A 26,239-nucleotide genomic window follows, 5' to 3' on the forward strand; every position below is an offset into this window, starting at 1 on the left:
TCCTTTGTTAGTTTTAGATCTTTTAACTAATGTGTTCCTATCTTGCCCTCAATCTGTTCACATTATATTTTAGTATCCTTCCATAACTACAGCCTGGCTTTTTATTTTTATTTTTTAAAGATTTATTTATTTATTTATAGGAAGCTTTTATTTAATAAACATAAATTTCATAGGTACAACTTTTGGATTATAGTGGTTCTTCACCCCATACCCTCCCTCCCACCCCCAAACCGTCCCACCTCCTACTCCCTCTTCCATCCCATTCTTCATTAAGATTCATTTTTAATTATCTTTATATACAGAAGATCAACTCTATACTAAGTAAAGACACACAAAGTATAAAGTACTGTTTGAAGACTATTTTTACAGTTAATTCTCATAGTACAACACATTAAGGACAGAGGTCCTACATGGGGAGCAAGTGCACAGTGACTCCTATTGTTGATTTAACAATTGACACTCTTATTTATGATGTCAGTGGTCACCCGAGGCTCTTGTCATGAGCTGCCAAGGCTGTGGAAGCCTCTTGAGTCCACAAACTCCAACCTTATGTAGACAGGGCCATAATCAAAGTGGAAGTCATCTCCTCCCTTCGAAAGGTACCTCCTTCTTTGATGGCCCTGTCTTTCCACTGGGAACTCACAGAGCTCTTTCATGTAGATCATTTTTTGCCACAGTGTCTTGGCTTTCCATGCCTGAAATGCTCTCATGGGCTTTTTAGCCAGATCTGAATGCCTTAAGGGCTGATTCTGCCTGGCTTTTTATAAATTCAAGTACTCCTTTTTTTGGCATTGTCGTTGGTAATTTTCAGCTTGTATATTGAAAAAGATCTCTGACGTGTATTACAAAGATGTGCCCCTGCGCTGTCTGCCATTGACTTTGTGAGTGTGTCTTTCACGTTTAGGCTTCTAGGCCAGTTGCTGTCTGCTACTTGTAATGTTTCATGACGATCCTGCGTTATTCATACCAAGAATTAGTTTGCCTAGCACATCTACTAAAGTAAACTATCCATTCTCTCCCCGTTTGACTTGCGGTTGCAGCTTTCTTACTTATTAGGTTTGAATGTCTGGATTCTGCCTCTGAGCTCTTTTTCTATTGCTTTGGCCTTCTGGCTGTTTTTGTGCCCTAGTTGTGGATTTTTAATATGGCACTTTGGAGGGAACTCGGTATCTGGTTGTTTATGTTTCCTGCTTTTACTGTTCTTTGTAAGGGCTGACTCGGCTATTTGTTAAGCTTTCTCCTTGTACATCCATTCTAGAATAAGCATAATAAGTTCCTCAAAAGCAACATTTTCATTTGGGAGTGCATTAGCTGTATAGGTGAATTTGGGGGTGAATGACACTTGTAATCCTCAGTCGTCTCCTCCCGGAGCTCGGGATGGGTTTCCATGTGTTCAGGCCACCAGTGTCCTTTATCAGAGTTCTAATTTTCTGTGTAGAGGTCTCGTCTGCTCTCAGTTAAATGAGTCCCTCAACACCAGATTTAAAAACCAGTCTAGTGTTTTTGACAGTCCTGTGTGTCGCTCAGCACGGATCTTGCTGCCAACAGGGGACCTTCTCTGCATTGCCTTCTAGAATGTCCCAACATGAATCAGCGACACCGTGTTCTTTGATTGGTTAAACTCCTCCCCAGTACAGAAGAGAAGGGGGAAGTAAGAATATGGATAGTTGAAAGGAAGAAAATACGGTTTGTTGTTCCTTAGCTCCTTGACCGAGGAAGCCATCCCTTCCGAATCCACAAGCTGGCCATCTGACACCTGTCACTGACCCCCCCCCCCCCATTAGTACAGACAACAGGACTTTGCATCCCACTCTGGCTCTCTTTGCTTTCCTAATGCATATTTCCTGAGTCTGCCAGTCCACACCCTCCCTTTGATACAGTTGTGAGATTTACTCCCCAAAGGCTCTCTGAGATTTGGGTCTTTGTCCTTGAAATGACCCTAGGTCAGGAGCAGGAGCAGCAGCCAGGAAGTGATGGGTCCTCAGGCTCAGGCTGCTGCTGTGCTGTAGTCGCATGTGAAGGACAGTTAGAGACTTGGCAGAGAGGTTAGAGAGCAAGGGCAGGACTGGCTTTGGAGTGTAAGCTGGTCTTTTCCAAGCCTGAAATTTTAAATAAATAAATGTCACTGCTTGCTTACCTCTGATAAGAAGAGCTGGTTTACAACATGCTGCTCTCCCACTACTTCTCCTACTGTCAGAACCCTGAAGTCCAGCAGATGGAGAGAGGGGCCCTGTCTCCTTATCCTGTTCCCTAGTGCCACCCTCTTCACGGTGGCTTGTTAAATCCCATAGGTACATCGGATGGTATTCCAAGGAATATGCTCACGTTGCTACAGGCATGCCCCGTGCTGCACACCAGAACCCAGCCCCGTGCTGACCCTGTGGCCTTTTGAGATGGCTTGCTCTCTTTCATTCTGCTTGGTACTCTTGCGTAACGCTTTCCTGTTTGCTCCTCCCCAAGCCCTTCCCTGCATGAAGCTGCCAGTCTGGGCATCCTGCAGCTCTTCATTCAGTGAGAAGCTCTGGGAGTTCTTAAGAGGAGATGGCACTGAGCTGTGTGAATATTGACGATAAGGAGGCTCACAGCTAAAACAGGTGTCTCTGTCTTGAAAGAGTGCATGATCTCCTCGACAGGTTCAGACCGCTGGGAGCCAGGAGATGACCCGATTCCATCGTGGGGGGGGTGTGTGGGATTCACGCTGTCTACAGATAAACCCAGTGTACAGATAAAGTGTCCAGAGCTGAAGGACTTGACAGTGAGGTCAGAATGGGGTTCCGTGTGGGCCAGATGGGCTTAAACAAGTGGAACTGCTTACCTTCCTTCCTCCCCAGAAGAAGGAAATGTTAATGCTTTATCTTGCCTCTACGTCTTAGTCTCTTGGTTCCTTCTGGTTTGTTGTAAATCCTTGTACAGTTTTTATAAGAGTCCTTTGTGTTTAAATAATTCTGAAAAACACGCTGACGTTTGCCATTCACCCTGGTAGCTCGAGGAAAGGGCCGTGACTGGAGAAGACTGGGGACAGGGTGTTCAATGCAGAGCTCCAATCAGGATCCAGTCATCCGTAGGGTCTGGACATCGAGGCTCTGAACCTCACTTTTGTACGTATTTAAGACCATATTTTCTCTTGTTCCAAAAATAGGAACTCATTGCAGAATAGTAGGGAAATATAGCAAAATAATTTTCAAAAATTGGGTAGAAATCATCTGTATTCCTAGGTGTTGTTCCTTCTTGCTTTTTTCCCCACAGTGTCTTACATGTGTTTTGACTTAATTGGCATTATACAGAATGTGCCAATTTTCATTCTTTAAAAATTTTATAGGCATTCTCTGATATCATGAAAAGTGTTTATGATTTATGGTGGTTGTCTAACATTGTGTTAGAGGATTATATCAATTTGTTGAAGCATTTCCTATTGTTGGACTTTTATGACCTTTACAGGTTTTTGCTGTTACAGATACTATTGAGGTACACAACCTTATGCATTTTTTATGTAGCTGAGATCATTTGTTTTGGGTCGGTTCTTCCGTGTGGAGGGCACAGTTTGAACAGCGTAGGTGAGCATGCTGGCAGGCTGGCTGTGGAACCTGGGCTCCACAGGTTGCTCCCTCTAAGCCCCCATCTACTTCTCTGCAAATTGGGGATAATGATGCCTGTACCTCATAAATTTGCTTGTGTGTTTTTTGTGTTTTTTTTTTTTTTTTTTTTGACAGGCAGAGTGGACAGTGAGAGAGAGAGACAGAGAGAAAGGTCTTCCTTTTGCCGTTGGTTCACCCTCCAATGGCCGCTGCGGCCAGCGCGCTGCAGCCAGTGCACCACGCTGATCCGAAGGCAGGAGCCAGGTGCTTCTCCTGGTCTTCCATGGGGTGCAGGGCCCAAGCACTTGGGCCATCCTCCACTGCACTCCCGGGCCACAGCAGAGAGCTGGCCTGGAAGAGGGACAACCGGGACAGAATCCGGCGCCCCATAAATTTGTTTTGAGGTTGAAGTTGAGCATAGTGTGTGGCCTATCGGTTAGTACATGCCTAATTACCCTTGGGTTGTCCTTCTCATCATCTGGCCATACCAGTGGGCTCCAAAAGAGAAAAGCAGAACTGTTCTTGGGGAGCCGCGGGAGAATGAATGAGGTGGGCACACTCCTCCCTTGGGTCTTTATCATTTCATCCTCATGTGCTTACTTCTCAGAGTGGGGTCTGCTCTCCCTGCTGGCACACAAGTGCTGCACAAGACCCTGTGAGGTAGGCCCAAATGTTTCCAGCTGCCCTTTAGATTGCTGTGTGTATTTTAGTGGATACCGAGGGAGGAACCTGAGCATTTGTAAACCTCCTGGGTTTTTAGATGCTAAGCATAGGGGTCAGCTTTTTCAGTAAAGGACCAGTGGGCAGGTGTTTTCAGTTGTGCACCAGGATTCAGCTCCAGTCTTGTGTGGAAGCACCACGGGCCATGAGGAAATGAATGGGCGGGGATATTTTCCAACAAAACTTTATAAAACTGCCAGTGGTGAATTTTTGGTCCATAGACTGTGGTTGGTTAACTTTGTGCTTAATAAAAGATGAAGCTTTTTGTTGTTGCTTTTTCTAGTCTGTTTAAGAAGACAGGAGGTTTTGACAGAGGGCCTGAAAGTGGTACACAAATGGCTGTCGATGGTAGAAATGCTGTTGACAGCAGCCAGGTTTGCGGATGAGCAAATGCACTTTATAGGTCAAGGTAGCATAGTTAAGAAGTAAGAGGAGAAGGGACCGGCCTTGTGGCGTAGTGGGTTCAGCCTGTGCCTGCAATGCCAGCATCCCATAAAGGCAGCGGTTTGAGTCCCAGCTGCTCCACTTCAGATCCCTGCTACTGGCCTGGGAAAAGCAGCGGAAGATGGCTCAAGTGTTTGGGCCCCTAACACCCATGTGGGAGACCTAGATGAAGGCCATCTGAGGAGTGAACTAATGCATGAAAGACCTCTGTCTCTGTAACTCTGACTTTCAAATAAATAAATCCTCTTTTAAAAAAGAAGAAAAAGTAGGGAGCTGACCTGAGCCTGCCTGATTGTCATGTTGCTCTTCTTCCTGCTGCTGTTGATACACATGCAATCTTTGCTCTGTCTGCCCTCCTGTCTGATGTGGCCAACTCAGTGAGGGGAGGAATTTTATCATCAGCCTCTGATACCAGCCCGCTGGTTCTTTGCTGCTGAGGGCCCATCCCATGTTCCTTCTTAGTGAACGTCCTTGTTAGAGCTGTCAGTGGCTTCCCAGATGCCTGCGCACCATGCTGGGGGAGCCAGGGTCATGCGGCTCAGTGACCAGACCCCTTCAGATGGCCCACTGCCCTTCGACAGGGACCCGGCGACACCCCAGGAGTGCTCTCTGTGTTGTTCCTGTCACATCCACTCATCGTCCTCTGTGCTGTCATTCCGATCAGACTCCCCAGGGGTGTTTCAGGGATGCCTGTCTTGTTCTATGCAGACATGAAACCAGGGACCAAGAGTGGATGGGCAGGGCCATCGCCGCCATTGACTGCCCGCTGCTCTGCCTCTGAGTGTCCGTGGCCTTTGTCTCAGAACCTTCCCTTCCCTTGATCTGTCAAACAGCATAGGGGATCTGTCCTTGAAGATGGCTGGGAAAGCCTTGATGGGATGGCCTGGGGTGACTGTTTTTAAAAGGTTTCTAAAGCCTGGAGCTGTTACCACCATTCGCCACCTCATGAAAGCAGCCGAGGGCTTTGTTTTTTCCTTTCTTCCTTTTGCTTGCAGTGCCCTTCGGCCTTTCGCTGTTAGAACACCCACAGATGAGAGGCAGGCGGAGGTGGCCACTGGTAACCGAGATCCCTTTGGGATGCGAGCCACCCCGAGCTGCCAGGTCTCCACTGGTCGGTGGCTTATAAATAGAACATTTCCCCCTGTTAAACCTGAGAAGGATGGAGGAATTACTGGGCGCAGAGGCCTGGCCTGCTGTGCACTGGCCCACGAGGCAGTCAGCTGAAGGTACCTTTCCCTCCAGCTTTCCATCCAGGTGACAGGAGACAGACACACGTTCCCTCCCCTGCCTGTGTTACTGCCAGCTCCCCCTATACCGTTCTTGGCCCCTTTTCTGTTTTCCCCTGCCTCCTGTGCTATTCAGGTTTCTGTGGCCACGGCTGTCATCCTCCGAGCCACAGGTGGGCAAGGTGGTGTAATATCTAGCAAGCTGTCGGGGCTACCTTCTTTCCCCTAACTTCTCCATGAGCCGTGTGTGCAGTGCAGGTGCGTGGCCTGCGTGCAGCTTGGATTCTGTTGAGTTAGGCAGGACGGCAGTGCTGCATTCACCTTGGTGGCCCTGGGGCTGGAGAGAGAGAGGGAGGAGAAAGAACAGCTTGTTTGGCAGAGGTTTCATTATTTGGGTTTCCAGCTAGTTGGCTTGAGGAGACCTTGTCCCTCAAAGACGTGACTGGTGATGGTGCTTCTTGGACTTGTCCAGATAATCAGACACTTTCTGCTTGTCCTGAAAGATGCTTAACAAATCCAACCTAGCTCGCAGCCAGCCCTGGGCCCACAGACACAGCCAGTGCGTGATTCTGCCCTGGCCTGATGCCGCCTTTCCCTCAGTGGTGTGGGCTGTGTACTGACTGACGCAGGCAGCAGCCTGGGCAGGGGGGAGCCACCCGCTGGCATCTGAGTTTGTGCTTCAGCCAGGCGATAGCGAGCATGTCTCTGGCTGCATTTTCAGCTCCACAAGCCCAGTGAAAGGAGTTGCTGAGACAGAGACTAAAGGCTTTCTCCCAGCAACAGGAAGTGGAGGCTTTCGGTGATTGGGGTTAATGTTTACTGAGCACATGCTACGTCCTGGGCAGCATCCTCAGTATTTGCCATGTGTTTGGTCACCTGATCCACCCAAGGACCCTGTGAGGCAGATAACATCAGTGGACCTCATTTACAGATGTGACAACTCAGGCTTCATCCTGAGTGCAGACTTGTGGTCCAATTCCCAGTCATTCCTACCCTGACCAGGGTTTTCCGAGCACGTGTTTCACATTCTGCATGTCAGACTTAGCAGACCTTAGAGAGTACTGCCTCCACCTTGGGGGGTAGTGTCGAGTAGTGGTTAGTGTCGAGTCTGGTATACGATGCACAGGAATTGGAATTCTGGGCTCACAACTTACCGATCGCGTGAATTGGGGAATTAATTTCTCCGGGTCTCAGGCTCTGTATCTGCAAGATGTGGATAGCTTGAATACCTGTGTATTGGTTTCTTGGGAAGCTTGAATGAGAGTAGGATGGACATCCTTGCCTGGGTGGTGCCTGCTGTTACAAGCAGTCGTTCTTGACCCCTGCTGTCATTATTGTCAGTAACTTCCTCAGAGCCCTCACAGGCTCCTCAGACTCGCTCAGTGTGCTTCATTGGTGTTGCCTTATTGAATTTTCATATTTCTACCTGCTTGTTACAGGGGAGGACGCTAGATCAGAGAGGCAGTGTGCGTCCGTGTCACACAGCCAGGATGACATGACACCAGGGCTCACGTCGGAGGCCTCTCGTTGTTGACTGGTGCCCTGCCCTTGGCTGCCTCTGAGTTTATTGTGACCCAGATCTATGTACGTCATTCCGAGGGCATAGGACGTTTCAAGGTGGGAGGACAGGTGGCGTAAGGCAAGAACGGGATCTTCATGGGCAGCGGCAGTTGGTTCTGTGCTGCAGACACTTCCTCCTTCCGAAAGCCAGCGAGAAATCAGTGCCAAAGCTCCCAGGCCTCAAGGCAGAAGGGAATTGAGGCCACTGGGCCGTAATTCATTCTCAGGAAGTCCAGATCCCAGTGCAGGAGACAAATGGTCCTGATTAGGCAGGTTGGTGTTACCGCAGTGTGCATTAAGCTCTGCTCTGTCAGTGGTGTCCTGGTGTGGAATTTTAAGGTGGACCGACCAGGAAACAGTGCTTGCCTTCCAGGTGGATGTATCGTCCTCAGCCTGAGCTGCACGAGACCCTGACCTGCCACTTGATTCTGTCTCTTGCCAAAAATTGGAATGTTCTTTGCAACTTAGAGCCTCCCTGGACCCAGCATGGGAGCTGGTGGATTTATTCCAAGCCAGGCAAAGATTTTTGTCTCTTCACCTGCTGCCTGTTCCCCTTTCTTTACTGTGTGTCCACAGAAACCATGAAAAGGTGCATGGGTGCCAGCCTGTCTGGCTAGGGAAGGGCACTGTGACGAGCGCTGTCTCGCCTGGCAGCCAGGGGACGAGCCTGATCCCTGTCCTGTTGGTCTCCTGGTTGCCACTGCGGAGACCTGGGCTCCAGGAGGTACCTCATGTTCAGCCGGCTGCCCACCACTCCAGGCTCCTGGAGCGTGCGGACTTTTTACCTCTTGGTTCCTGGTGTCTCCGCTGGTGCAAATGTGGGCTGTGCTTGTTCTCTCGCTTAAGAATTATTTACCGATAGGAGAGGGAGGAGGAAGAAAGTTTGGAGCGTGGTGGGGAGGGAGGTAGGGTAGGTGGGAAGTGTCACTATGTTCCCCGATCTGTATGTATGAAACACATGGAACTTGTATACCTTTCATGAAATTTCTTTAAAAAAGGAAGTGTTTACTGCGCTGCAGTAATGAAGAGAGCAGATGGAGCCACTGCTCTCAGGGGGGCTCCTGCTGTTGAAAGAAACTGACAACAGATAGGAAGCAAGGGGACAAAGGTGCCATTGTGGGTGCAGACACAAGCACACTGAAGAAGCAGGAGCAGCTGGTAAAGACTAAGGGAAAGGCAGCTATGGTAGATTCCTGAAGAGCTGAGATCTTAGGAGACACCTGCCCAGAGAGCGGAGGGAGGCACCTCAAGAGCTGGCAGGTGAATGGCACCGATGGGGGGACCCACATTCCAGGAGTCCCGGGAAGGGGTGTTGTGAGCAGACGGCAGGAGGCTGGGGAGAGTGCGCAGGTAGGCCAGGACCAGACCGCGTGAGGTCAGGAGTTAACACCGTGTTCTTAGTGTCATGTGAAGTCACTGGAGAGTTGCAATCACATGAATGACATGAGCTTCTGGTGTATGCTTTTTTTTTTTTTTTTTTTTTTTTTTAAGATGACTCTGACTGCTGTGGAAAATCAACCGTAGGAGGATAGGAGGGAGAAGTAGGCATAATTGGGAAGTTATTGTATTAGTCCAGGCAAAAGATGGTGTAGGTTTGGACCAAGGTTTTGACAATGGGCATGGTGAGGAATGCTTGGATTCTGGGTGCTTTTTAAAGTTGTTGCTGACAGGATTTAGCTGATGGATTGGTTATAGGGTGAGTTGGATAGAGGAGTAGGAGACAAAGTAAGTAATCAAGGATGGCTTGGGGCAGACATCTTGCTGTTAGAATGTGGGACCCGTCTCATCCTTTAAGCCATGTTGAATATAGTTCTGGTCCGGGATACGTGAGGACATCGGCTGGGAAGTGTGTCATTAGTGTGTTACTGTCATGGCAGTTTACATACACCTGACCAGTTTTATTATTATTATTTACTTACTGTTTTCTTTGAATCACTTTGTCCTTTTTTTACTTCCATTTATTTAAAAAGGAATTATATGAGGAGTCTTCAAAAAAAGTTTAAGAAAACACATGTTACATTAGAACTAACCATGGATTTCAAGAAATCTTGTGCACCCAAATAAACTTTTATTTTAATTCCATTTCCCACGCATCTTTTGAAGTGTGCTCTTGTCATGCTGTGTGTGATAAATCTGTCGATCTCTACTAGTCATGGAAATACATATATCACTGTTAGAGATTTCTCCTTCGGAACCATTGTTAGTCATATCATACATCGAGAGTGGCACAAATCGACATTGCATGTTAGGACACATCACACTGGTAAATTGCTGTTATCATGTGGGGGAATAGGGTATGAATATTGGCATGGACTCTGTTGAGAATCAAGGTTGTGTACCTTTGGTGATAATAGTTTTAATTGCTTGGAGTTTACTACAGTGTTTTCCAAAATGGAGTTCTTACACCTACAGACACATAATCTCTGGGAGAGGACCCAGGGCGTTCATTGCAATAAGTACTCCCTTGCTTCATTTGTCCTCTGGAGTTTAGGTCTGCTACCAGGCTAGGAAAGGCAGGATTCCCCAGCCCGTCCCTCTGTGACTGTCACCGACTGCCACAGACAGTAGAGAGTGGAAGAGGACAAGTCCTGGAGTGAGACTGAGTCAGAATCCAGGTTCCACCCCTCACCAGCAGTGTCATCCTGCAGAAGTTCCTTAACCTGACTGCACCTTGGTTCTCCGTCTGCAAAGCAGGGATGCTGTGGACGACGATAAGGACAGTGTGCGTCAGTGCACCGCCCTGAGCACTGTGGTCTGTGCTCAGCAACTGTTGGCTCCTGTTAATGTCAGTGTTGTTACCACTTAACATCGCGAGCCTGGCTTTTTTCATCAGAAAAATTAGCAGAGATACTGGGAAATTGAATCAGTTCCACCTGACTCATTTATTGTATAAACTGTAATGTATTAGCCCTCATTATGCTCATTAGTGTGAAAACACAGCACGAAGTCCTTAGTGTGAAGAGCAGTAGCATCTGCCCCCCATGGGATTACCGTAAGAACCGCATGAACTTGGGTTTGAAAAATATTTCACCAACTGGGAAGTTTGACTTGGTTCATGGGATGTTGTATGTTACTACCACTGGGAAGTTTGACTTGGTTCATGGGATGTTGTATGTTACTACCACAGCCTAATGGACACGGTACTGCGGAAGGGCATTTATAGAATACCAAATAAGTCACAGTTGCTGTCACAACACCCACAGTACCTAGATGAGGAAGGTAAGTGATGGAGTGGTAAAGCAGCGGGGCTGAAGTCATCCCCAGCCAGAGGTAGCACGAACTGGTTGCTAATCCAGGCCCATCTGCCTTTGAAGCTGCTGCTCTTTTCCCACCCCACTTCTGTCTGTGACTTCAGTTACTGTTAACCTTGGTTTGCCCTTGTCTGCATAGCAACCAGGGGCAGAGGCTCCTCTAGTGCAAGGCGCAGATGGCAGTGGAGCATGCTGGGATGCTCATCTGGGATTGAAGACTGGCTGAGGCTGACCCCCAGGTTGAGAGCTGATTGATAACTGATTTTCCAGTTTGTCTTGGTCCTGCTGGGACCCTCTGAGAGCTGCCACCAGGAGGATGGTTTTCCAGGGACTGCAGTCTGGGGAGCCCCTGCAGCCTGGGGCCTTTGCGGGATTTGGAAAAAGGCTGTGAGCCACTGGGTCCTTCCTCTGAGTGTGTGCGTGAAATGCAAGTCTATTTTTTTCCCAAGTGGTTATTGTATTCAGTTCCCAGTGTGGATGTTTTTCTTTATGGCTTTTAGTGGCGCTGAAATTGAGTAAATTCAGAACAAGAAGTGCAGAGCAGGCTCTAAGGAACGAATCACATTGGAAAATTGGGTACAGTTCTGTCGTGAGACTATGCCGCTGGAGTTGTTGGCCTGTTCACAGCAACAACACACTGCCTGGAATCATCCGTGTTGGAGTGGTCATTTGGCTTCATGATTAGGACTCTGGTTAAGATGCCTGTGTCACTCTTCAGAGTGCCTGGGTTTGAATTCCAGCTCAGTTCCTGGCTCCAGCTTCCTGGGACGTTGTGGTGATGGCCCAGTAATTAACTTCCTGCCACCCAAATGGCAGACTTGGGTTGAGTTCCAGGGTTCTGGCCTTGACCTCAGCCATTGTGGGCATTTGAGGAGTGAGCCAGCTGATTGATTTTTTCCTGTCTTTCTTGTTTCTGTCTCTGCTTTTCAAAAGTTGTTTTTGTTCTTTTTTTAAAGAATAGTAGCTTCCTTTACTTCTCTGTTCTCTTGTTTTTATACAAACATCCAGCACTTCCAGCAAATTCCGTTTCTCCCATTAAAAAACTTATGAAATATTTTTTAATCAAAGGAAATTGAGTAGGTTTGCTGAAGGGCAAAGGTCAGATTAGGAAAAACCTGTTGAAGATGAGCATTTGGAAAGCAGCAGCCCTGTCCAATGTTGAGACTGACTCTCCTTTGGAAAGGGGTTTGTCTCCTGAAGCTTTGGTTACAACTCCTGGCGTGCACATCTGGGATACCTGTGGGGTGTGTTCTGGATCTCAGCTTGCACACAGACTATTGTATGGGAAAATCTCTTCCATTCAGAATAGGTCATGGGACTCCTTCTTGCTGAATTTCTTGATACTCTGGGTACTAAGGATTCGAGTTGAGCAGTCTCGGGCCAGTCAGTTTTAGAAAAGCGCTCTTGCCTTGAAGAGTCAAGTCTGTTGGGCAGCACCCAGTTTCGGGGAGAATGCACCTGCTTTCAGGGACTGTCTTGGCTCGCAGGGCTGCCTGTCTGTGTGGTGCCGAGTGAGTGTGACCTAGAAGAGCCTCAGCCCCGGATTCACGTCATGTACAGCTCAGGGATGATAATGGACTTCTTAAAATGTCTCAAGAAAACCCAAACATGGTTTGTCTCCTTTGTTTCAAGTCTTGGCTTGCACAGCTTTCGTTTTTCCTTTCTCTGAGGCTCATTCTTGGGGCTGTACTGCTGAGTGGTAATACCTCTTTGTATTGGCACAGGAAGGAAGTGGTTAGATCAGGTCATTCATATCTTTATTTAACCTTTATGTCCTCACCGAAGATGAAAACACTGAAGACCAGAAGCTTAAATAACGCATCAAGTTTCACAGGGCTTACGTCGTTTGGAATTTGAAAGGTCATTCTGACAACTCCACAGTGCCCTTCAGAAACTCTCTCTACCGGTTACCTATCCATGCATCCAAAATGAAAAATCAGTCCGTCCCCCCCCCCCCCCCGCCTTGTTCTCTACTTCATGAGCAGCATTGTAGCAGACAGTGAAGGAGATACAGTAGCGGGTGGAATAGTAGACTGTGCATGGCCCCTTGCCTTCATGAACACATGCTCTAGTTTCCTGTCTTTGACAGGATCACACGAGCACACAAGTTGTAGCCATGCTGGAAGAGGTTGAGGGTGCTGTGCCTCCAAGTGTGTACTGGAAGCCTTGACCTAGACGAGGGGGAGGCTTGTTTGAGGAAATGACACTTGAAGGGAGATCTGTGTTAACTTGGGTCAAGGATCTTCCAGGGAAAATCCACATTGTTTGCAAAGGCTGGAGAGAAAGTGTGGTCGATTGAACACACTGTGATAGACAGGTCACATGTGATTGGTGCTGAAAGCTGGACGGGAGGGGACAGGCTGTTTTTTGGGTCGTGTTCGGGATTCGGCTTTTCCTCACGAGAGCAGCAGGGTGTGCTGTAGAGAGAAGGCAAGCAGGGAGGTGACATGGTCATGGGGGCCACAGTGTGCAGGACACGGAGTGAGGAAGCCGGTTCAGAGGGCCCTGCGGTCATCCTGACAACAAGTGGTGCCAGGCCCAGGACAGGGGTGGTGATGAGAGTGAGAGCTCAGAAACACCGAGAGACATTAGCAGGTGAAACCGAGGGATTTGATGATCACTTGGATAGGGTGGGGGTGCGGATGGATGAAGAAGGGAGCCAGCGCCAGGTGACGCTCGGGGTGCTGTCAGAGCTCTTGCTCCTTGCCACCTCGCACAAACGATGTCTCAAAGGTGGGAAGGGCCCGGCTAAGGGATCTCAGCGCCAGCAGCTCCGGAGCAAGGCAGTGACTTTCTGGTGGTTCTGACAATTATGCTGCCCAATGCATGTCTTCCCTGGCCACCCACCACCCTTCTGTAGACAAATGATAATTCGTACCTTACAGTATGTTGCTCTTTGAGACCCTTGGTAGTGAAACAGTCAGTGCCCCCACCCCTACACACACCCCCTCAGACTCACAGGTGACTGAGCTTACACTCACCTCTCCTGAGTTCTCATGTTCTCCCCAGAAACTTTGAGCAAACAGGACTTGTGCAGCCTTAGCCTTTTCCTTTCTCAAAAGAGAGAAGGCTTCCGTGTCGGAGTGGCACTGTTCTGACTTGGGAGGTCTGCCTGGGCCTTCGGTGCAGGCTCTGCCAGCGTTCATTGTAAGGCATTTGCTGGGGTCACACGGTGTCAGCCTCATCAGCACGGAGCTTGCGGCTGGAGGTGGAAGAGAACGCTGTCCACGCCGCCACCGTAAGGGAGTGGATGTTGGGCCTGGGAGCCGCTGGTCCTGCAACAACTCATCGCAAGTCAAATTAAGGGAATAATGCAGGCCTAGTAGATATTTAATGAGAGATTATTCCTGGAGATTATAAGGATACAGAAATTGCAAATAAATCCCTGACCTTTTCTGAGCCTTGGCTCAGTGAAAGAGCTGAATCACCTGCTCGAGGGGATTAAGGACAGCCGCTTCCATCTGGCAGGCCACTGAGACTTTCTGTCATTAGCAGGCTCTGCTGGTGCGGATGGTGATCTAAACCCTTTAGTGGGAGTTCTCCTCTCGGACTGGAGATCTCAATTAACCAAGATTATGTACCCAGTAGGAGAGATCAGGACTAACATCTGGCTCAGGGCTCACTGTCGTCCCCACCACGGTAGTGGTACTCGGTCCATGTTAAATAGTAAAGCAGTTGTTAATTATTAGTAACTCAGTCATGATGTCAGCAGGAAGCTCGAGTTGATGAGAATAGAAGTCAAACTGTGTGGTGGCGGTGGGGGAGAAGTGACAGTGAGAGATGGGGACCTGCCAGGCAGTGGTGGGGGTGGGGCAGGAGGAGAGGTGACTGGCAGTACACAAAATAGAACTTAGTTCTGGTTTGGAGATTTAGGCGTTGGTTGCTAAAATACATTTCATGTGTTCCTTGTTGAGGAAATTGATGTGGATTCCATTTCTTAAAATGCTTTTATTTGTATGTAGAACAGTAAATAATTACATCAGCATGCAGCTTGAATCCATTGGAGGTTAACAGAGTTCTCTTAAACTCTGAATGTTTGACTTTCCAGTTTGTAAATGCTACATACATTTGAACTCCAGCACCTGAGATATAGTGATAAAGACAAAATTACATGTGCAGTGTGTGAGGTCTTTGTCTTTGACGTCTGTGTAAGACATTTTACGAAAAGGGGATTGCATATCTCAAATTGCAGAACCTTTAGCATTGAGGAAACAAAAGGAATATTTATTCAGACATTGAATATAGAAGTTTGCTTTGCCATTTTCCCAAAAAAAAGGTGAAATCATAATTAATCTAAGTTGATGGAATTCTTATTGCTATTTTTGTAGATTTGGAAGATCCCATTTTATTCTTTTTCTTTAGAGATTAGTTATCCAGGAAAGGATTCCACTTCCTGCAGTGCCAGTAAAATGTTCACCTGCTGATGTGCTTCTGTGGGGTTGTGTCCAACTCTGTCATGATTTCTTCCTTTAGTTGGGCTGGATGACTTGACGTGTGTGTTTTCTGCCACTGGGACCATCACTTTCAATTTGCTAGGTTCAAAACTGTTGTCGCTATCCACTGGCTTTATCCAGAAAAGAAGTTCTCCATGTTTACAGACCCATGTGTGCAGCTTCCAGGGTCAGAGGCACCCTCAGCAGCTCTGGGAGCACTGTGCACAGTGGTGGTTCTTCTTTGGCAAACTTTGTCATCCCTGTGAAAAAAACTGCCTTTGACCCTGCAAAGGAAGAACAAAAATGCTTCGACTGACTAAGGAGTCACAGTTAAAATTTTGGAAACTTCCTTAGCGCAAAAAGTAATTTCCCACTTGACAAATACTTTCCAGTAAGCTCTGTTTTCTGACGACTGCATAAAGGAATGAAAATCTCCCCTACGCATGAAAAGATGCCCAGCATCATTAGTCATTAGGGAAATGCAAATCAAAACCAAAATGAGATACCACTTGACACCCACTAGGATGGTTATAATAGAAAAGACAATAGCACATGTTGGCAAGGATGTAAAAATACTGGAACTCTCCTGTGCTGCTGGCGAGAATGTAAGATGGTGCAGCTGCTTTGGAAAAGTTTGATAGTTCCTCAAAAAGGGAATCATGGAGTCATCCAGTGACCCGGGAATTCCATTCTTCCTAAGATACGGTGATACTTACTCAAGAGAAGTGTAAACATGTGTCTGCACAAAGACTTGGACACAGATGTTCTTGATAGCCCTTTTCATAATAGCCAAAAAATGGAAGCAGCCCGTATGTCCGTCACCTGCTGAATGGATGAGCGCAACGTAGCATATCTCAGCAGTGGAAGGTGACTGTACCATAAAAAGGAGCAAAGAACTGTGCTACCACATGAGGAACCTTGAAAACATTACATTAGGAGAAAGAAGCTGGACATAAAATGACACGTATGATTCCATTTATGTGGGATATCCAGGACATACAAATCCATGGAGAAGGAACGAAGAGTGGTGGTGGCCAGGGCTGGGGGAAAGAAAAACTGGAGAGTACCTGCTACTGTGCATGGGTTTTACTTTGGTGGGGCAGAGAGCAGGACTTTCTGCAATTACAGCATGGCGATCGATGCATATTTCTATACATGTGTCAGGATCCACTAAATTTTACACTTAAAATGAGTGAACTTTATAAAAGTGTGTGAATTACCTCTCAATAAAATTGTTACTTTAAAAAACAAGCTTCCCCTGAATTTGAGCAGGCATGTGGCCTGCATATTACAAGTCACTATTAGATTTGAGAAATATCTACTGTGTGAGTTAGTTGAGTTTCATTGGAAGAATTATTTTGATTTGGCTTGCAGCTTCAGATAGCTCAGAAAGCCTGAGCTATCTCAAAATTTGTAAACACTTGGTTCGTATTGGAAAAAGCAAGAAAATAAAAATGGTTTGCATAGCAGGTAATCTCCATGGAGGAAAACAGAGGTTTACTGATTCTTTTCTGGTGCTCGACTTCCTATCCTGGAGTCCGAGTGTGTTTATAGTAAGCACCACCAAGCAGGAGGTATGCGTGAAAGCACAGGATCTGTTTCACTTTGGGAAGAGAGGTTTTGGGAAAATGACATTCATTTTATTTTGATTGTGGATATTCTCAGTAATTAAAATTTCTTTTTAATTGTCATTGGATCTAAGCTCATTTCTGTTAAGAATTAGAGAAATTATCTATCTGGATGAGATCCAGGATGAACTTGGGTTTTGCTCAGTTCCCATCAATAGCAAGTGTATTTCTTACTCTGGGATGATAGCAAATCATTTATAAATACTTGCCTCCTACTTGCCGCACATCATTCTCCACTCTGCCCATTAAGGTGTGCACTGTCTGTCCTAAATATCCTAAGGAAGTCAAAGGGGAACTCATTCTTAAAGATTTCCTGGGGAAATGAGAATGAGTGGGATGAGTGTGACTGGGTGTCTGGCCTCGTTGCTTGGTGAGAACCTGGTGCTGTGCGGATGCATATCATTTATCTGCTGAGTGAGGGAGCGGGTAGTGGAGCGGTGGGGAGCTCCGCACCTGCTAGTTACTCACACAGAGGGCTGGCCCTGCGGCGTTAGCGGCGCTTCCCCACAGAGCTCCTCATTCTCAGCTACCTGAATTGTCTTCTGGGTCATTTGTCTGTTTTTCCCTTGCTCCTTTTTCCCGTGTTTTGGGTTACCTGAGTAGAGTTGCACTTTAGCTGTGCTGGTACAGGCTCTGGAGCAGGTCTCCCTGTATTGTTAGCTCATCAGTTCCGTTCCAGGGTATTTCGCTTGGCTGTGCATGTTCCTTCATCTGTGCTAAGGGGCCACTGAGAACCCCAGCCTGGGGGACTTGTCGGGATTAAATGATATGAAGCACTTGCCCAACATCCAGAGTGCTTGGTTGGTGCTTTTTGTGGGCCAGCAGTTACACTGACAGCTCCTGTTGCAAGCAAAGAATTTAAAGATGCCTGACACTGTGCTGCCATTTCTTCAGCTATCAGTTGGTGATAACCTTGTTGATTACTGTAACTAGAGGTTATTAGGAGAATCAAAGAATATAAAAATGAGATAATAGATGCAAAGTCCTTAGAACTGTGACTGGCATTTAAGGTAAGCTCTTGACCAATGCCAGCCATTACTAGTGTCCTCTGCTTAGTGGGGAAAATTAGGAGGATCCGTGGCTATGCCATGCGATTGATTCCCCCTGGGTGGGATAAGCCCGATCCTGAGGTCGATTGCACGGCTAGCAACTTGACCGCCCTTCTCTTGCTCTTTCAGCTGCGCAGTTGGACAGCATTGGCTTCAGCATCATCAGGAAGTGCATCCATGCTGTGGAAACCAGAGGTAACGTGGCGCAACAGATGGCATTGTTCTCATGGGAGGTCACACACCTGGTGAGGCGTCAGAACTGCTACCTGCCACTTCTGAGTTTAAGTGACTCACTAACTCCCCGGGTGACGAGGGCCTTTGTTGGCGTGCAGCCCCGGGTCAGGCTGGTCTAGAGCAGCGGTTCTCAAGCGATGATGTGCCATCCCCTTTTCTGACCAATCAGACGAACGTGTTAGATGTTTGCATGTGAAATTCATAGGATTGCAGAAACCAGTCACTGAAATTCATTCATCAGAAGATTCAACAACATCTTTGTGATACAGCTAGTACATGTGTGTGCTGACTCTTCAGCAAGTTAGGGTGGCAGGTCTGATAACGGGTCTACTTTGGAAGTAGTGGTAGTTCAAGATCTGTGACAGCTGTAATGTTATAGGAAAATATGATTTCTGCCCAAGCTGCAGGTACAGCCAACACTGCTGGCATTTGTCCTCCACGTTCACACGGGAAGGAAATGCTTCATGTCAGTTATAGATTAGGAAGAATAGGGATGGGATTGTTTTTCTGATTGGGTTCATAGCCCCTCTGACTCCTCATCAGTGGACGTCTGGGAACTGCACAAGCCCTGGTTGAGAGCTCTAACTCTGGGGAGCTGTCCCTAGGGGGCCATCCAGGTAGCAAGAAGCATTCGAATCTGTGGGAGCCGGACGTTGAGGTCAGCAAAGCTGGTGGGGGCCCCTGGTCCTCACCCTCCCCTCAGGGGCTCTGCCAGGCTCCGTGTTGGTGGTTTGGAGCTTGACTGTGCTGGTTTCCCGTACCCCTGTGGCAAGCTAGCGACTGTCTTTCCGCTGGATTGGGCTTGCACCCGTGCCAGAGATGTGAATCTTATTCTACAGCCTCTCTACCCACCAGACTTTGTATCTCCTTAAAAGAATTCTGTCTTCTGAGGCAGGCTCCATAACTTACCAGTTGGGAAACATAAACTTCTTTATAAAGGACATAAAACATCGAGGAGAGAGAGAGAGGAAAAAAGACACCAGCCAGTCTCACGAGCCTCAACTCCTCTGTATCCTGTTGAAGTTCTTCTTTCCAAAGTCATTGTTTTTATGTAGAGAATAGTTTTCTAAGATATCTTTTTATTTCTGCAAAGCATGTACCTCCCTTCAAGCAAAGAATTAAGGCAACTTGCAAAAAAACATAAAATATATCCAGAGAATATTAAGTACAGGAGCTGAAGTGGCTGCAGGTTGAAGAATGAAGGCAGGATATGTATATCCTTATATAAGGCAGATGGAGTCAGGAGGGCGTTTACACAATGGTGTCATTAAGGTGTAAAATCAGAAACTGGCCAAGTGTCTCAGAAATGGGTTCAATCAACAGTGGTGCACTCCTGCAGTAAAAAACTAGGAGTCACTGAAATTGCCGTGTAAATGGGTTTTCTGGGATGTGACGTTTTCTTTATTAGGTGCATGACAAATGTGGGTTGCAGAGCAGTCGTTCTGTATCTGAACCCCGTGTGGAAGCGGTGGGCAGAGGGGAGCACCTGGGCACAGGTGTCACTGTGTTTCAGTGGCTCCCTCTGCTCATTTTTACTGTCTGCCTTTCATTTATCTATTTCTCATAACGGTAGTCTCTAGATATTTTTGAAGTTTATGCTCCTGAGATAATTTTTCAAGAGCAGTTTTATTTTTCATTGTAAAAGAAACGAGGGAGTTTGACAGGTAGATGGTTAACAAAGGTGGAGGCATAAAAATAGAACCAAAAGTAGGTCCAGAACAAACATCCCCTACCTCCCACGAAGGCCATGTACTTGGCAGAGGTGGGCCACCTGTTTGTTTCAATACCCAGCAGCCGAAACCAAGAGGGAAACCTCCTAATTTTAAACTGTTGACAGAGACTGGGATAAAGGCGAACCAGGAGCCCAGCAGGGCTACTTGCTCTGAGTAGGACTAGAAAGGTATGTGACAAACAGAAGAGGATCTCCTAGCCCCTGCCTTCTTGTTCCCTCCATCCTCCAAAAACAGAGACGCAAGTGCTGTGTTGTCACTTCTAAGGACGGTTGCATTGAGCACCAAGTGTGAGGTAGATACTGTTTCAGCCTAGATAATGGAAGGATGGGCACATTGCTCCACTGCGGTGCCTGGGTGAGCAAGCATCCTGTGCGCTATGGGATTCATCAGTGGGTTCCAGTGGAGCAGGGATTGGTCACGTCTCAGGAAAACACAGGATAAAGGGAGTAGAGGCTCTTTGAACCTTTGCAGCCCTTGACACATGACTGAATCAGAGCTTTGCCACAGAGTAAGTTGGGACCCATCCCTTAGCTTTTGGCTGAGGGCTCCAAGTTCATAGCCATGCAGGGTGATGAATATGATGTAGGCGTTTTTTTCAGTTATAAAATCCATCCATTCCAGACCATTTCCCCCTGGTCATTAATTCCACTTCACTATAGCTGTGGTTGAAGACAGGGGCAGAGTCAGCTTTTTCTTGAATTTCTGCCAGAAAAATGTGTTTTGGCCCCCAAGTATTTTAGAGTGGCCTTGGAAGAAGATATCCCAGTGTTTTGTTCAGTGTCATGTGCATTATGATCACCTATGGCTCGGTACATAAACATGAACAATTGCAGTCCTCACACTTGCATTCTAGTTGTGGGGAGAAAGACAAATGAAGAACCAGATGAGACAGACAACTTCAGGTATTGTTGACTGCTACAGATTGGCGCTGGTTGTAGAATGGGTTAGATGGGAGAGGATGCATTTGAGCTAAGACCTGCATGATGAAAAGACCAGCGAGAAGAGTGGTCAGGTAGGGCCAACAGTGGGGGGCCTGTGAGCCTGGTGTGAGCCCAGTGTGCAGGTGGTGGATGATGGGGTTCGAGTGGGACTGTGCTCCCTAGTGCAGGCCAGAGTGGGGAACCCATTTTCTGCCAGGGGCCATTTGGATATTTATAAAAATACAAAAATTATCCATCTGAAAATTAGCCTGCTATAGATTGTTGGAAGTTAAGTGCCACCTGCAGTTGCCTTGGCAGGGCCAGACCAGATGATTATGTGGGTCTTAGGTAGCCTGTGGGGCCTGCAGCCTCCCACCCTGGTACAGGCTGTGTGGGCTACCATTAGGAGTTTTGGTGTGGTCTAAATGCAGCAGGACACCATTGGAAGGTTTTAAGAGGCGATGCGAACTCTTTTACACATGAAGAATTCGCTTTGTTCATTGGAAAGTGGTTATCAGGGAGTAAGACAGGATGTAGGAGACCTGTTACTTGAGAGGCGTCAGATAGGATGGGCCTGGAGCTAACAGGAGAAAAATCCTTCCAAATCACTTGGTTTCCATGGCCCTCTTTTGTCAGTGGCACAGTGGTGACCTAATTCGTGCCTTCGAGTGAACAGAAGTACTGCAGCGGATTCGTTGTTGGTTCTTTATTCAGTGTTTGAAAGCAAACCTCTTCTGGGCCTGTCGCACAGTTCCCTGGCCTGCTGATGGTCGTCTTCTCTTGCCTCTATAAAATGTATTTATTTTACCAGGGAATGGATATTCTAATTTCTCTGGCTCCACTACCGTTCCTTACAGCTAAACCTGTCTTCCACCTCAATGTGGTCATCCTTTGTGTAAAAATAAGTTGTGAAGTGTTTGTCCCTTCTGTTGTCTGATGTGTTCATCATGCCGTTTTTGGCTTTTTAAGTTAAAACTTTGGCTAAGTGTGACATGCTTGAAAGTTTGTTTCACATCTCCCAAAAGTCCTCAGATGCCGCCCTTGGCAAGAGAAGAGGAAAGTTTCTCTCCCTCCGATGACTGAGCTAACGCGAGGGCTGCAGTGTGCAGCACACCCGTGAAATCCCAGACAGCTGCACCAAATCCCACTCCTTTGCTCCGGGCTGAGCTGAGTGACAGGGGACTTTAATTAGAGCAGCTTTTAGAAGGAACAGCAACTGAAACAGGGAAAAAGGCGCGTTTGGCTGGGTTGCCCGACTCGTCTTCTGCCGTGCCTCTAACTGAATCCTCGCTGTTTCTCTTCTCAGGGATCAATGAGCAAGGGCTCTACCGAATCGTGGGGGTCAACTCCAGAGTGCAGAAGTTGCTTAGTGTCCTGATGGGTGAGTGCAGCAGCGGCTCGGACAGCCAGGCCCCTGGGGGCACCTGCTTGGACAAGCCACCCCGTCTGTGAGTTGGGATGGCCTCCGGCAAGGAATCGGGCTATCCGAGAGCCGACACCCAGAAAGCAGCCCTCCTCTTTGTCATTGTCACGACTGCAGGCATTACTGGAAAAGGTTCCAAGTGGGATTGGACAAAATAAAAAATGCCAGGCCCAACGCACCACACCCTCCGTTTTTGGAGCCTCGGCCACTGCCAGTTCAAGTGGCACGTGGTCGCTCCTGTGACTGCCACACCCTGCTCTGTCTTTAGTGGCTCATGACTCCCTCTGTCCTCTTTTGGGACAGGTATTTAGTAGGACACACCCAGTGCCCAAGGAAGGGTATTATTCTAGCTTACAGAGGCCTTCACAGCTCACGTTGCCTTTCCTGAGAAGGTGTCATATAACTCCCAGATAAAAATGTATACAAGCAGATCGGTCTGAGGATCCTCTTTGCTTCTAGGTTTCAACCTAGTCTCTGTGACTTGAGAACCTCCCTTGCCACTGGCTGATACAAACATAAAACCACTATCTCCCAATGGGCGGTATTCAGATCGGAAACCCAGGAGCCCAGGAGCCAATTTTGCTTAGGCTGCAGATTTCTGGTATTTTTAGATATGAGTGCAGCCAGCCTCAGTGAGTCACATGGATCCAAATGGCAGACGGATCAGATTTCACAGATTGGTGGCTGTTAGTCATCCCCATGGAAACCCAGGCCGTGCCCTTGTAAGGATGCGTGATCGCTTGGAGCGGCAGCTCAGTGCTCTGGGCTGGGACAATTCTCTTGTCATTTCCTTTGCCATCCCAGTGGATATGAAGAAATCTCGTGTTCCCCAAAATCGCTTTCTTTAAGACCATTTTTTTGAGAGCTACTCACCTCGTTGGAGCAAAACCTATTGTTTGAAACGATGATCATCTGTGTGGTGCTCTAGTGCTGAGTATCCATTGTTCGATTCAGATTTGTTTGAAAATTGAACTTTTTTATTTTGAGATAATTGTAGAGGTCCACATGCGATTCCAGACAATAATACACAGGGATCCTGTGTACTTTGCAGTGGCTAACATCAGCATCCCAGCCAGGAGATTGACACCGGTGTAGTCAGGGCACAGAGAGCCCTTGTGATGCCCTGGTATGGCTACACTCATCTGCCTTGCCCCCCACCTTACACCCCATTCCTAATAGCAACCAGTAATTGTTCTTCATTTCTGTAGTCTTGTTATTTGAAGTTTGTTATAGAAGCAGAGTCATAAAGTATGTAACCTTTGGGGATTGACTTTCTTTTATAGTCAGTGTTCAAGGTTTGCATGTATCAGTAAGTTGTCCTTTGCAGTCGCTGGGTAAGTATTCCACTGGATGGACATACCACAGTGTGGACCACCCTTCATCCTTGGAAGGACGTCTCAGTGTTTCCCATCTGGGGCTATTCCAGATAAAGCTGCTACAGTGCACAATGTTTGTACCTGGGTTTCTGTGTGAGCATAAATTGTTCCTCTGGGATAAATGCCCAGAGTGTAATTGCCGGGACTTATGGTGATCTGGTGAATTTTTGAAAAATTCTGACAGGTATCCAGCTTCAGTCTTTCGTTTCTGACCAGAGCTGCAAGCATCTGTCGAATGTCTGCTCTCTGGAACAGATGATTGGGTATTAGAGACTAAACTTTAGAAAGAGCCAGTTCTTTTCCACGAAATTCTATTAAGGCCAGATCTGTGTGCCTGTAATGTAAAATGCAATATTAGCATTTGATCATTCAGTCTGAGCTGCGTCTGGAAGACTGCGCAGTGATGGAGACAGTGGGAGAGTAATTCAGACCCAGAAAGTCTCATCACAGGGGCATCCAGGACTGAATAAGGTCTCTGGTGCATCTAGCAGAGGGCATTCAGCCTGTGATAATTATTATTATTTTTAAAAATATTTATTTGAAAGGCAGAGTTACAGAGAGGCAGAGAGAGAAAGTGAGGTCTGCGATGCGCTGGTTCACTCTCCAGATGGCTGCAATGGCCAGAGCTGGGTCAATCTGAGGCCTGGAGCCAGGAACTTCCTCAGGTCTCCCATGTGGGCGCAGGGGCCCAAGGACTTGGGCCATTTTCTGCTTTCTCAGGCCATAGCAGAGAGCTGGATTGGAAGTGGAGCAGCTGGGACAAGAAGCAGTGCCCATATGGGATGCCGGCATTGCAGGTGGTGGCTTTGCCCTCTACTCCACAGTGCAGGCCCCGTGTGATCATCATTATTTTAACATTAGAAAAACCACTTGGGTCTGAGACAGGAGAGTTACAGCTGAAAAGTTAAGGTGGTCTCTTTTGTTAAGAACCTGAGGGCCGGCGCCACGGCTCACTAGGCTAATCCTCCGCCTGCGTCACCGGTACTCCAGGTTCTAGTCCTGGTTGGGGCACCAGTTCTGTCCCGGTTGCCCCTCTTCCAGTCCAGCTCTCTGCTGTGGTCCGGGAAGGCAGAGGAGGATGGCCCAGGTCCTTGGGCCCTGCACCCACGTGGGAGACCAGGAGAAGCACCTGGCTCCTGGCTTCGGATCAGTGCAGTGCTGGCCATAGTGACCATTTTGGGGGTGAACCAATGGAAGGAAGATCTTTCTCTCTCTCACTGTCTCTTTCTGTCAAATAAATAAATAAATAAACAAACAAAAACAAAAAACAAAACCTGAGGATTATATTGAAGAAGTTTTGGGAGTTTTTTTTCTACAGGAAGTAAGCTGTTAAAAAGTTTTAAGTACTGGAATTTCATGTGTTTCGTGTGTTTTTTACACACAGAAATGCATGCAGAATTGTTTGGAGGAGAAAAAAATGGATTTCTTTGCTCCCCTGACTGGTAAATCCAAGGTGGCAGAAGCGTGGCAGGTGTGGGGCTGTGGTGACTTCTTTACATTGGTTTGAGCTGTTCCTGACCCTTCCCTTGAGCTCATCGTTGTCCGTAACCTCTCCTGATCTCAGTAGTGGCTTTATTCGTGACGGGAGTGTCCCAGATAGATCCAGCCTCAGCAGCTCTTAGCGCCTGTGATCGCTGAAGAGAGAGTGCCTTTCTTGAGAGCTTTGGCAGAAGATCCCAGGGATGACTTCGATGGGCCAGCATGGGGCCACTCACATGATTCATTTCTCAGTCTCAGCTGGTCACATGTTCGGCAGCACATGGATCCAGCTGGCCTGGATCCCAGGCTTGTCTCTAGGGTTGGGGGTTACTGGATGCAAAGGGGCGGAGTGGAGCTGGGGTTAGTCCATGGAACCCCATGGTCTGAGCCAGGTTATTAATAGAATCATGGAGGAGTGCTCTCCTGCCGGTGGGTGAAACGAAGAAGTCTATTCAACGCGGGTATACTGAGATCGGATCCTGGCTTTAGGAGATTGACCCGGCAGCAGGGTGGAGCGTGGTTTTGATCACCAAAGACACTGAGGAAGAAGACAGTTACAACAGATGAGGCATGGCATTCCCTGTGAAGGGCTGAACCCAACTGCTCCAAGATCAGGATGAAGAAAGGCCAGGCTCCAGAATGACTGTAGAGAGGGAGGTGCAGGACTTTGTAACCACCTGGATGTGGGGGAGCAGAAGGGGCAGAGAGATTTCAGAGATGACAGATTATTATGTAAGGTGACACTGATGAACAGAAATCTGACATGTTAGGTTGCTTTGCCAATCTAAAAAAGAACTGCCTTAGCTCGTTTGTGCTGAACAAAAAAGTGGCTCTGAAATGATCTTGCTTTTATCACTGCACTCAGTGGCTCTCAAACCAACATAGTTGCCGTATTGTCTGCCTCAGTTTTCCTAAGCAAAGACAAAATAATCATGAACATCTGAGATGTGTTAGGAAAATGTAGTAACTCAGAGCGGTAAGTCACAAGGCCAGCCGCCTCGGCCAGGAGGACGTTGCCGATAGACTAGAATCCAAACTGTGATTCAACCAGAGCTGAGATGTCCACAGCGGAAATCTAACTCCAAGTTCAGAATGGTACTGGCGACTCAACCCTGCCAGTTAAGTTCAACAGTGAAGGCAGCAGTTGAGAAACCCCCGTTAGGCTGGGGCTGCAGACCCGAGGGGGGG

At 47.5% G+C, this 26,239-nt stretch overlaps 1 protein-coding gene and 1 long non-coding RNA gene across 17 annotated transcripts in view; one reads left to right on the plus strand and one right to left on the minus strand.

Annotated features, from left to right (window-relative positions):
• The window catches only part of ARHGAP26 (Rho GTPase activating protein 26), a 448,382-nt gene that overhangs the window by 240,812 nt on the left and 181,331 nt on the right, over window positions 1-26,239 (plus strand). For all 16 annotated transcript variants that reach the window (XR_016236253.1, XR_016236252.1, XM_089336015.1 and 13 more), the window contains 2 exons: window positions 18,016-18,081; window positions 22,080-22,154. Coding sequence is in view for 14 of the 16 variants with exons in the window: in XM_089336015.1 (XP_089192141.1) it covers window positions 18,016-18,081; window positions 22,080-22,154 (141 nt within the window). In the remaining 2 variants the exon portion in view is untranslated. The remainder of the gene's footprint in view (window positions 1-18,015; window positions 18,082-22,079; window positions 22,155-26,239) is intronic.
• Window positions 9,572-16,658, minus strand: LOC138850173 (uncharacterized). The gene is made up of 2 exons (XR_011389782.2): window positions 13,758-16,658; window positions 9,572-13,193 (listed from the first exon to the last, which is right to left on the minus strand). It is a non-coding gene; the product is annotated as an uncharacterized LOC138850173 (long non-coding RNA).

The sequence above is a fragment of the Oryctolagus cuniculus genome, chromosome 6 (genome assembly GCF_051225735.1).
Source record: "Oryctolagus cuniculus isolate XC-2025 breed Fujian yellow rabbit chromosome 6, ASM5122573v1, whole genome shotgun sequence".
Taxonomy (NCBI): Eukaryota; Metazoa; Chordata; class Mammalia; order Lagomorpha; family Leporidae; genus Oryctolagus; species Oryctolagus cuniculus.